The following is a 12,497-nucleotide window of genomic DNA, read 5'->3' on the forward strand; positions in this document are numbered from 1 at the left end:
TTGATCGAATGATTTTGAGAAAAAAAGAGCGGGGGACGAAGCCTAGTTGCCCTCCGATTTTTTGGTTAATTAAAAAGGCAACTAGAACTTTTAATTTTTTACGAATCTTTTTATTGGTAAAAGATTTACGTAACTTATAAATTAGCTTACGTAAAGAACTTTTGTATTCTTATGTTTTTATTACATATATGAGGGGATTTGCCCCGTCGTCAGTACCTCGCTCTTTACACTAAAGCTTAAATTTTATCCCAATTCATTAAGAATGACCCCTGACTCACAAAAGCCGTAGAATAAATAGTTGAAATTACTAAAAATACTTTAGCGTAAAGAGCGAGGTATTAGAAGGAGGTGAGCCCCTCATATGGGTAATAATTTCTGTTTGTTTTAAGTTTTATTGCTGTTCCTTACTTCCAGCTGAAAAAGCTTTTTCACATTTATTTTTTAATTGTTTTTTTTTTTAAATAATGCTAGTAATTCCTGCTCTCCCTTCATGGAAATTTTCTTCTCCCGTGACAAATTCTCGATGGAAAGTTCCCCCAGCGTATCCCCCTCTTCTCAACCCCTCCCCACCAAAAAAATCCTCATGAAAACGCCTGTGTTCTTCCCAATAACCATTACTATATGTAAGCACAGGTCAAAGTTTGTAACTTGTTGCCCCTCCCACGGGGACTGTGGGGGAGTAAGTCGTCCCCATAGACATAGTTATAAAGTTTTTCGACTACGCTGAATGGCTAAATGGCTTTCTCATAATTTTGATCGAATGATTTTGAGAAAAAAAGAGCGGGGGACGAAGCCTAGTTGCCCTCCGATTTTTTGGTTAATTAAAAAGGCAACTAGAACTTTTAATTTTTTACGAATCTTTTTATTGGTAAAAGATTTACGTAACTTATAAATTAGCTTACGTAAAGAACTTTTGTATTCTTATGTTTTTATTACATATATGAGGGGATTTGCCCCGTCGTCAGTACCTCGCTCTTTACACTAAAGCTTAAATTTTATCCCAATTCATTAAGAATGACCCCTGACTCACAAAAGCCGTAGAATAAATAGTTGAAATTACTAAAAATACTTTAGCGTAAAGAGCGAGGTATTAGAAGGAGGTGAGCCCCTCATATGGGTAATAATTTCTGTTTGTTTTAAGTTTTATTGCTGTTCCTTACTTCCAGCTGAAAAAGCTTTTTCACATTTATTTTTTAATTGTTTTTTTTTTTAAATAATGCTAGTAATTCCTGCTCTCCCTTCATGGAAATTTTCTTCTCCCGTGACAAATTCTCGATGGAAAGTTCCCCCAGCGTATCCCCCTCTTCTCAACCCCTCCCCACCAAAAAAATCCTCATGAAAACGCCTGTGTTCTTCCCAATAACCATTACTATATGTAAGCACAGGTCAAAGTTTGTAACTTGTTGCCCCTCCCACGGGGACTGTGGGGGAGTAAGTCGTCCCCATAGACATAGTTATAAAGTTTTTCGACTACGCTGAATAAAATGGCTATCTCAGAATTTTGATCCGTTGACTTTGGTAAAATAATTAGCGTGGGAGGGGGCCTAGGTGCCCTCCAATTTTTTTGGTCACTTAAAAAGGGCACTAGAACTTTTCATTTCCGTTAGAATGAGCCCTCTTGCAACATTCTAGGACAACTGGGTCGATACGATCACCCCTGGGAAAAAAAAAAAACAAACAAAAAAACAAATAAACACGCATCCGTGATCTGCCTTCTGGCAAAAAATGCAAAATTCCACATTTTTGTAGTTAGGAGCTCGAAACTTCTACAGTAGGGTTCTCTGATACGCTGAATCTGATGGTGTGATTTTCGTTAAGATTCTATGACTTTTAGGGGGTGTTTCCCCCTATTTTCTAAAATAATGTAAATTTTCTTAGGCTCGTAACTTTTGATGGGTAAGACTAAACTTGATGAAACTTATATATTTAAAACCAGCATTAAAATGCGATTCTTTTCATGTAGCTATTGGTATCAAAATTCCATTTTTTAGAGTTTTGGTTACTATTGAGCCGGGTCGCTCCTTACTACAGTTCGTTACCACGAACTGTTTGACATTGCATCAACTGATGACGACTTATTTAAAAAGCGACCAAAATCTTTTGGAACCAAAGAGCAAAGTCTTTGCAAGCCTGTGCTACCAAATCCTGCATGAGTATCGGGTGTATCGGACGTATAGGGTTCAGAACGGCTAGCAACCGTTTCGGTATCTGGTAATTCCTTAGGGGCAGATGAATAATCCGCAAATGGCTCGTTAGCGTTGGATAGGGGGTGGATTGGAATACCTTGGTTTCTGCTAATCAGATTTAGTTAATATTTTGACTGTTTGGCTAATCCAACTGCTTTATGATAGCCAACCAGTTGGCAATTGAATAACAGTTCAAGTATACAGTATACAGTCGCTAAATGGTACTTTTTTGTTTGACTGGCTAATTGAAATTGCTGAATCTTGTGTAGTTTTAATTATTGCTGGTGTATGTGAACTGGTGTAAGTAGTATGCTAATAATAGGGCATTGTTTTGCTTACATTAGCAATTATCGTTGATTATGTGACAGGAATATGTCACATATTATGTCATTGTCAATTAGGATAATGTCACTTTTTATATGTGGCAGTGACATTAGCAATTATCGTTGATTATGTGACAGGAATACGCTAGCGAGCGAGGAACATCCATTTTGGTTTGCTTGGGGGTGATAAAAACATAATTCTGGTTGGAATTTAAAATAAGAGTTCTGAGACACTAGGTCCTTCTAAATATCAAAGTTCATTAAGATCCGATAACCTGTTCGTAAGTTAAAAATACCTCATTTTTTCTAATTTTTCCGAATTAACCGTCCTTCCACTCCCCCCCCCCATATGGTCAAGTCGGGAAAGCGTAATCGATTACGCTTTTATGCTTAATTAGTATAATTATACTTGATTAGTGTTAAGTATAAGTATACTTGTAGGCCTACTTAATTATACTTATGCTTAAATACTTGAAGCGAGGACCGAAAATTATGCGAGTATCTTCATTCCAAAATTTCGTTGATAAATAATTAAATGTTCAAAATTGAAGCCAGAACGCATTGGGTGTCTTTCAGATGATCAGAGTTCCTGGAAAGAGGTTTCAACTAACCAAGTGTGCAAATAATGCACACCATACTGTGGTGGGGAATGAGGGTGAACAGATGCGTTAGCCTCAGTTGGCTCAGAGTGGCGATAATTTTTCATCAGTAGTAGCAGTAATATAAGTTTTATGTATTTGCTACTGTACTTCCTATGTCTTCCCTGCAATAAATTCCTCACAATTAAATATTACAATTCCTCCTGATTTTATAAATAGCTCTTCACTTCATAAACCGAACTGATTAAATATCCGATCAAATCTTGTAACCTTTTTGCTTGTAGAAATAAGCTCGAAGCGTAATCTCATTGTTGAATTCACAAGACCTGAGCTTAAAAAATGCATTAGCTTAGTGATTCTCAAAATACCCATTATCAGCCCAGTTTTTTAATGTGTATTTTTTAGTTTTACAGAAAGAATCAAACTAACCTTACATTATAAAAATCAACAGAAAGTCACATATATTGGAATCAGGCACTTATGCGGGAGAAGTGTAGACTTCGGGACTATGCCTTGAATATGGGCATGGTTACGATTTGTTGCATAATTTCTTATTTCCAAGTAGTTTGAATATATGAGTTCTTTAGAAGATAGTTAAAAAGGTATATGTTTTGTTTGGGTTATTTTTTTATCGTAGATGTGAGGGGGGCTACCTACTCCTCAACCCCATTCTTCGCTTGAAAGTTTAATTTTGCACCGCAATACTTAGAGAAAAAGGGCTAATTTTTTATGTTTACTTTTTCCGACCGAAAAGGAATTCTCCTAAATAAGAATATTTTCTGCAATAAGAGGGGATATTTCCCCTCCTCACAATCAGGTTCATCTTTTGCTCATCTATGTATATATTCCTCCAAATAAAGTGATGTTAGAGGATAAATTTATATCCCTCTGAATTTTCATTTATTTGTCATTTTATTTGAATTATTTGTCTAATTTTTTTGTCTTAAGAAAAATGAGGAACAAAAACGCATCAGTGACCATCCTTCTCGAAAAGATTTTTACAAAATGTCGCATTTTTTTCAGATAGAAGTTTGAAAGCTCTGCAATAGAGTCGCTGATATGTCAAATTTGATGGTGCAATTTTTATCAAAATCACTCCTCTTTTGGGGTATGTTTCCGTCTTTTTTCAAATGCAGACTAACTTCAATCGCTCGTAACTTTCGATAGGTAACTTTAAGCTTAATGAATGTTTATGAACATAAGCGATTCGAGGAAGTCCCCCCTGAAAAAAAAAGAAAATATAACCTCTCTTGCTCAGCGAAATTCTGTTGTGATGGTGCGAAAGTATGGAAAAATATAAACTTTGAGCTAAAGACTAAGTTAGCAATATGTTGACTTTCAAAAAAAAATATAATAAAAATGAAGTGAAGGGAACACTTTTAAATATTAAAAATCAGAACTGTGCAAAGTTCCTCTGGTTTTTCTTTATAGACTTGAAGACCTAAAAGTAATGTAAGCCTATTCGTTAAGCTATTTCACTATGTTGAAAGTATATGTAATACCAAGTTTAGAGATTAAAGGAATGTTAACCCTGTATAAATAGATTTCACTTGGATCGGATTGCAATTAGTATTTTGTTGATGAAAATCCCTCAACCAAGTAACATTATGAATTCGGATCGTTAGTTAAAAAAAGAAGTTCTAAGCCTTTCTACAATCCCGCTATCGATGGCGATTGTCTATAGGTCTTGAGAAGTGAGGGCCTTAGCAGCAAGATTCTATTGTACTAAAATATTTGAGTCATTTTTTGTTTTTAGGTTCCAACTTATCATCTCCTCATTGAGGGGGCTTTGTTTATCTGGGTTCTCTGGCTGCTGTTAAAGAAAAGCTCCAATCAATCAGAAGAAAAGGCCTTAACAGAAAGTGAAAAAGAAGCTCTTATTGATGAATGGACCCCAGAACCATTTGTCCCACAAGATTTTGTACCCGATCCACATGTTATTAATGCACCAGTTGTAGATGGCCGAATTGGAAAAGAGATCATAGTCAATTCTAAAAAGTGTCTTAATCTTGCATCACACAATTATCTTGGACTGTCAGAAAGTAAAGAGGTTGATGAAAAAGCTATTCAAGGGATTAAACAGTATGGCGTGGGTTCATGTGGCCCAAGAGCTTTCTATGGAACTACAGGTATTTATTTATTTTGTATCTCCTATTAAGGGGCGACCGGTGTCCACGTACAACAAGCATACAATTCAACTTTGATAATAACTGAATTCGGACATGAATGGGTTCTAAAAGGAATGACATACACTTAAGGAGGAAGTGTTTTAATGTCTCTCTGCTGTAGGTCGTTACTTCGCTGATTAATTTGCAGGTTATCGATTCTGAATTTTTTCCAGAAAATTAAAAGCATAGGGATTACATAATCTAGTGGCAAGAATCTGTAACATTTTAGGAGATACAAAAACTAACAATTAGCAAACTCTTACAGGTGAGTAGTTGTCATCGAGAATTTGTGGTTTCACAAGTAAAAAAGGAGTAAGAATTAGTTGAAGTTTTCAAATGAACACATTGGAGCAAATTTTCCTGTCCATAATGCCTTATACCTTGACGAAGGAAAAAAAACAAAAAAAAAACGAGTCAGTTGTGGTTTTAAATAAACTGGTAATTTTACGAAACGTGGTTATTTTGATTGAGGAAATTTTATGCACGGGGAGGATTTATCTGAGGGGGGACCGTCTGAGGTGGGAATTACCTGACACAGTAAATACTTGAGCAGTTAAAAGAAACTTTCGTTGAAAACTTAATGCGAAACTTAATTTTTCATTGAGTTTGTCCTGCTCGTTGAAAAATGAGATAGGATTGAAAAATGGAATGGAGAGAGTTGGAAGCAGGAATCAACTGAAATTTTACAACTAAAATTAATGTAAGATTTTGGGAAGTTTTAAGAAAACCCTGCCAATTCATAAATTCATTCAGGCTAGACAGTTGATACTTTTAAATTAGTGGAATATATAAAAATTAATGCTGGAATATTTTCTTAGAAGCAAGGCCGTATCCAGAGGTTGTTTGACTCCACTGAAATTTTTGTCAGACTCGTAAAAACACAACAAAAATGTATATACGCGGATTTTTGATTTTTTTTTCGTACCCCCCAAAACCCACCACCCCCCCACCCCCCAAAAAAACAGGTACTGTCTTGCTTAGAAGTAATGCAAGCAATTTTATTTGCCCCTCGATTCGTTAAGAAATGCCTCGCAGATTGTGATAATATGTGGTACTTGTAAGCACCATAATGACTTTCAGAGCCTTGACTAAGTCCTGGGCTGTATTTTCTTCTTTCGTTAGAGAAGCAATCGTTCTCCTTTCGAGACCGCGCATGTTTTTTATGTATGAAAGGGTTAAAAAATTTATACACATGAGGCTCTCCTTTTATCTTTTGGTCCAGACTGACCTCCAAAATAAAAGGGAATTTTGTTAATTTTGAAGAAAATCCTACCATGGTTTTAGCATAATCAAGACAGGAAAATTTCAATGACAAGGACAGCTAAGAAACGTAAATTTATATCTAATACATTGTAATAACATACATATGTATAAATGCTTTCGTTTTCAGCATTCGAGACTTTTTAGTGCATACAGTGCATAAACACTAATGCTGAAATACATTATGTTTGAAGCCAAGTATGCAGTTTTATTTGCCCATCGACTCGTTTAGAACTGGCTCAAAGATTGTCATATTGTGGGGTCTTCTCAGAATTTAGCGTGATAAAGCTTCTATACATAATTTTGATCTAACCCCTATACTACCATTGCTGGAACATAAAACACAAAATTCGTACTGAAGAAGTCGTCAAACGTAAACAAATAATTTTGTCTTTCATTTGTTCGCCTCCATGGTAAGCCCATCCTTTTTCGTGGCTAAATTCTAAGACCTTGTAACAACCAATATTTAGATTATCTCGATATGGCACTAACAAAATTTTAATCTCTAATCTTCTGCAAAAATGTGAAATTTTATATTTTTTTGCAAGAAGAAAGATAACGGTTACGTGTTATTTGCTGTTATTTTTTGTTTGTTATCCCAAGAGGTGATTGTATCGAACCAACAGTCCTATATTATTGGAAAAGAACTCATTCGAATGGAAACTAAAATCTTAGTGCCCTTTTTAAGTGACCAAAAAGATTGGAGGACAACAAGCCCCCCTGCCATGCCCCTTTTCTCGAAATCGTTTTATCAAAATTTTGAGATATAATGCCTTAATCATGGAGGGAATATGACCCCTCACAGTCCCTGGGGATACTTCAAAGCTATCAAATTTGCCTATTGTTTATGCATAGTATTTGTTATTGCGAAGTTTAGATAAATTTTTCGGGTGAGGGAGGGGTGGTAAATTTTCTGCTCGAGCGATTGTACATTGGGAGATAATTTTCCGGGGAGGGTGAACTTTTCAGAGGAAATCTTACACTGGGGGAATTTGCCAGAATTCCTATTCGAAATTATTTTTATTTGTCTTACTTTCTCTTTGTCGGCTCAATTTAAAGAATGGAGACGTTAAGGGTAATTGTCTGTGGTACATTTTTCACCGGGATTAAATTGTCTTGAAGAAATTTTGTGGGGGATTTTTCTTTTTTTTAAGTTTTGTTAACTGAAAGTATGCAGCAGCATTAAAACTTAAAACGAACAAGAAATTATTACCTATATGGAGGGGGTTGCTCTCTCCTCAACATAGCGTTCTTTACACTAAAGTGGAACTGTATCCCAATTCCTTAATAGTGACTCATGAAAATGGTCTTTTCATTAGAACAATAAAAAGATGCTTTAAACTACTAAAAAACTTCAGGGTGAAGAGTGAGCTGTTGATGAGGGGGTAACCCCCTTCGTGTACGTTGTAATTTCTGTTTGTTGTAAGTTTTAATGTTGCTTTTTAATTTCCGTTTAAAAGACTTCAGTTGAAAACGATAGATAAAATTTCAAATAGGGATAAATCCTTTAAATAGATTTTTAATACATGTGAGTATTTCTGCTGATGTCGGTCACTGTATATGTGACAGAAATATGCAATATTTTTTGTAAATTATCACTGTTCATTAAAAGGATTTATCCCTATTTGAACTTCTATTTGTCGTCATGGAAAGGCAATGTGATTTTTGAAATTATCTACTAGTTTGTTTTTTTAATCTAATTCGTATAGTAGCAATTATTTCTCTATCATGAGTGTTAATACTCTTCAAATTCTTTTATAAAAACGGCTCTCGCATTTCCATATTTCTTGGTAATCTTGCGTCGACTATTTCTGGTAATTTTGTTTCAAGATAAAAAATTTGTAATTTTCGCAGCATCTTATTCTGCCAGAATTCTATGTCACGATTGATTTTCAAACAGTTCGTGGTAACGAATTGTAGTAAGGAGCGACCCGGCTCAATAGTAGCCAAAACTCTAAAAAATGGAATTTTGATACAAGTAGTTACATCAAAAGAATTGCATTTTAATGCTGATTTTAAATATATAGGTTTCATCTAATTTAGTCTTACCCATCAAAAGTTACGAGCCTGAGAAAATTTGCCTTATTTTAGAAAATAGGGGGAAACAACCCCAATTTTTATCCAACCAAAATTCTTTAATAGTAATATTAACAAGGACTTTTCACTAAAATTACTATTCATCGCTAATTTTTTAAGTATATTCAAATTTTATCCAAAATTGAAATTGCAAATTTAAACGTAGTACGGTACTAGTCAACGTACAATTATTGATTTACACATTTAAAAAGCAATTAATCAGGGATTTAAGGGACTGGTACCTCAAATTATATCTTGGTTAAGTCTGGGTATGATTTGGAAAACAATCAGAAATTAAATAAAAAGAGCTTTTCAACTGAAAGCAAGGAACCGATTTGGAATCTATTTGAACAGAATATTCTTTGTACGAGGGGAGCTGTCTGCTCCTTAGCTCCCAACTCTTTACTGCGTAGTTGGGCTCTTTTCCAAATTTTAGAAGAATAAATAAAAATAAAAAAATAAAATAAAAATAAAAAATGAAAATAAAATAAAAAAATAAATAAAAAAGAGCTTTTCAACTGAAAACAAGAAGCAGATTTGGAACCAATTTGAACAGAATATTCTTTGTACGAGGAGAGCTGTCTGCTCCTTGCTCCCAACTCTTTACTGTGTAGTTGGGCTTTTTTCCAAATTTTAAAGAAAATATAAAAGTGGAAAAAAGCATTTTTCAAAGTACTAAAAAACTTTTGTAGTTATATTATTATTTTATATTATTTTATTTTATATTAGAGTAATTTATATTATTTTAAAGTTTTAAACTTGCTCCTTACTTTAGTTGAAATGCCTTTTTCTATTTGTTTAATTACATTTCATGAAATTGTAAAGTTTTATGAATACATTACTTTTGATAGCGCAGAAAAAACTATCAATATTTCAATGATTTCTATTTGGATTTTGGTGGATAATCAAACAGTACGTGGTAACGAAATGTAAGTAAGGAGCGGCCCGGCTCAATAGTAACCGAAACTCTAAAAAATCGATTTTTTATACCAACAGATATATCAAAAGAATTGGCTTATTATGCTGATTCCAAATATATAAGTTTCATTCAATTTAATCTTGCCCATCAAAAACTAAGAGCCTGAGAAAATTGGTCTGATTTCGAAAAAAAAGGAGGAAAGACCCCCTAGAAGTCGTAGAATTTTATTGAAAAACACATCAGATTCAGCGTATCAAACAACCCTATTGTAGAGGATTCAAGCTTTTATCTGCAAAAGTGTGGAAGATCATGGATGCGTGTGTATTTGTTTTTTTTTTCAAGGGGTGATCGTTGAGGGCTCTGAGACCCCCTCCCACGCCACTTTTTTCCCAAAATGGTCCGATCAAAATTTTGAGATAGTTTTTTTCAGCATGGTTGAAACGCCCAATAACTATGTCTTTGGACGTAAAATTTGACCCCCTAAAGCCCCTGGAGAAAGTTTTTAAGTTATAAAATTTGCCCATTGTTGTTTGTTTTTTTGGGTAAGTATGCATATATTTTTCGGGTGGGAGGGGAAGACGAATTTTCTGCTGGGAGAATTTTCATGGAGAGGGAAGCTTCCGGGGGTTGAACTTTTCAGGGGAAATTTTACACTAGGTGAATTTGTCAGAATTCCGATACGAAATTTCTTTATATGTCTTGCTTTCTCTTTACCGATTCAGTTTTAGGCGTGGAGATGTTAAGGATAATTGTCCGGAGTAAATTTTCGCCAGAATTAAATTGTCCAGAGGATATCTCTTTGGGGAGGGGGATTTTACCGTGTCAGTTGAAAAAACTTTTTTTTTATTTCATGAAGCTTAGAGGCTAATATTTTTTTAAAGGTGATGGGAAAAAGTATGTCAATTAAAGTAAAAGTATATAAAAAAGAAAAAGAAAGTAATTACATAAAATACACAAAACAATAGCCTACTTACAAAAACTGAGATATAAACTCCCAGTTTTTCAGTTCTGTTGACCAATGCTGAGACGTTGGATGGATATTATTTACAATACTTACAGTTTTGAACTTGGTTTTCTAACACCAAAATATTAAATGCCTTTAGACTCAGTGTTTATAAAAAGTAACGCATTATCAAAGTAGTTTGTTCAAAGTAAAATATTAAAACTAAGATTAAGGAAACCAAATAAAAAATTTTAATTCATTATTTTTAATTTAATTTTGATTACCAAAAATAAATATATTTGACACCTTTATACTTCAAAAAAATTATATATTTTTCAAAGTGACAACTAGATAAATACAATCACTCCTGGAAAAAAAATGATGATAAAACACAAAAGAAAATGTTTCTGTTCAGGAGGAAAATACAGAGATTCCCAGCATTCCGTGAAGGGGAAACATTTCTAATTGTAGTGGCTTCATATATCAGCTCATGGGTACTCTTACAATGCAATTAAAAGTTGACGGCATATTTTTACCGAAATTGCCCCTCAATAAGTTGTTTTTCTTGTGTTTTCTATAATTATACGAACTGTCTGGTATACTAATAACTGCACTAATTACTAATAAACAAATACATATTTAGGATTACCATGAAAAGCTGATTCTTTGATTTAATGTTATCAATAGTTAGGATCTTATACTTTCGTTATTGACAAGGATCGTTATTTAATTACCATTCATTTCTATGAAGAATTTGAATTTTGTTGTTACTTCAACTAAATCATATAGATAAATGTTTGTGGAAAACACAAAAGGGGTCACTAAGTCACAAATTAGAACTTTTATCTTCCTTATTAATGACCAAAATCTATTGGCAGGCAGCCAACAATGGGGCAACACACATTTTTTCCATGGTTTTTCCCTATTCTGCTCTCTTTCCTTTGGTATCCTTATAATTACTTTAAAGTCCCAAATTTCCAGGGGGGGCATTCTCCCCCCCTGCCGGCACCTATGCTCTAAGTCCAGCAAATACTTTGGAAGTCTTAGTATTCCACGTTTTATGTATATTTGTTTTTTACTTTTCCCTGCCCTTTGCACATTAACCCAACCAAGTTCTCTCGGTAAATATTCCGATATTCATATTATTGACTTTCGAATAAAGTCAACATACCACTTGATGCCTTTTTTTTATGCTCTTTCCAAATATAACAATCACTTGCTGCAATTGAATTTTAACCCCACTCATATATACCAATCCAGGGTATATATTTGCAGATTAGGGGGGGGGGGCACATACATATACATACATACTATACATATATACATATACGTACATACATACATATCTGCAGATATGGTTAATGCTAACTTATTGAAGAATTGATAAACAATTTCTTCTCAATACAATTCAGGTAAATTTGTAATTATCATACCTGCAAGAGGGGGATCGTCCCTTTGATCCATTCAAAGGACCCCCTTACCTAAGAAAAGATGAGAAACTGGTATGAAAACGCCCTTTTTTGGCCTTTTAACCCACACATTGGGATACAACAAATCTTCCAACACCTTTTCCAGTAAAACTCAAACTTATAGGACACCTGTGTTGGTTGCAAGAGTCTTTTCACGCTAAAAAAAAAAAAAAAAGCATTCTAACCAAAAATATAATTGTAGTATACTAGCTAAAACCGTGTCGAACATCAGGCACAAAAAAATGAAACCGTAGCATTTATACTTTTGTGAGGAATAGAGAAAAAATAGTTTACCCCTTTCCCAAACACCAAAGAAAAAATCCTGGAAGGTTCAGTTCGATTGCACATCCAAGAGACTTAACAGAGTATGTTTACTCAACTACGTATAAAATTTTTCATTTTTTAATGAAGATTACTGACTGCATGCAATTGCTATAATAAGGTATGCGAGCCCTTAGCTTCAGCCATGAAAAAGAAAGAAAGGAAAGATACATGGTCTCGTGCGTGGATCTAAATGCAGTGACTGATTGTAAGAGTACTGTGGAGAAACAGCT

At 34.3% G+C, this 12,497-nt stretch overlaps 1 protein-coding gene across 2 annotated transcripts in view; it reads left to right on the plus strand.

Annotated features, from left to right (window-relative positions):
- LOC136034990 (serine palmitoyltransferase 1-like) overlaps nucleotides 1-12,497 on the plus strand; it is a 47,645-nt gene that overhangs the window by 17,446 nt on the left and 17,702 nt on the right. For both annotated transcript variants that reach the window (XM_065716559.1, XM_065716560.1), the window contains exon 3: nucleotides 4,865-5,237. In XM_065716559.1, the coding sequence (XP_065572631.1) occupies nucleotides 4,865-5,237 (373 nt within the window). The remainder of the gene's footprint in view (nucleotides 1-4,864; nucleotides 5,238-12,497) is intronic.

This window comes from Artemia franciscana, chromosome 13 (assembly GCF_032884065.1).
Source record: "Artemia franciscana chromosome 13, ASM3288406v1, whole genome shotgun sequence".
Lineage (NCBI taxonomy): Eukaryota > Metazoa > Arthropoda > Branchiopoda > Anostraca > Artemiidae > Artemia > Artemia franciscana.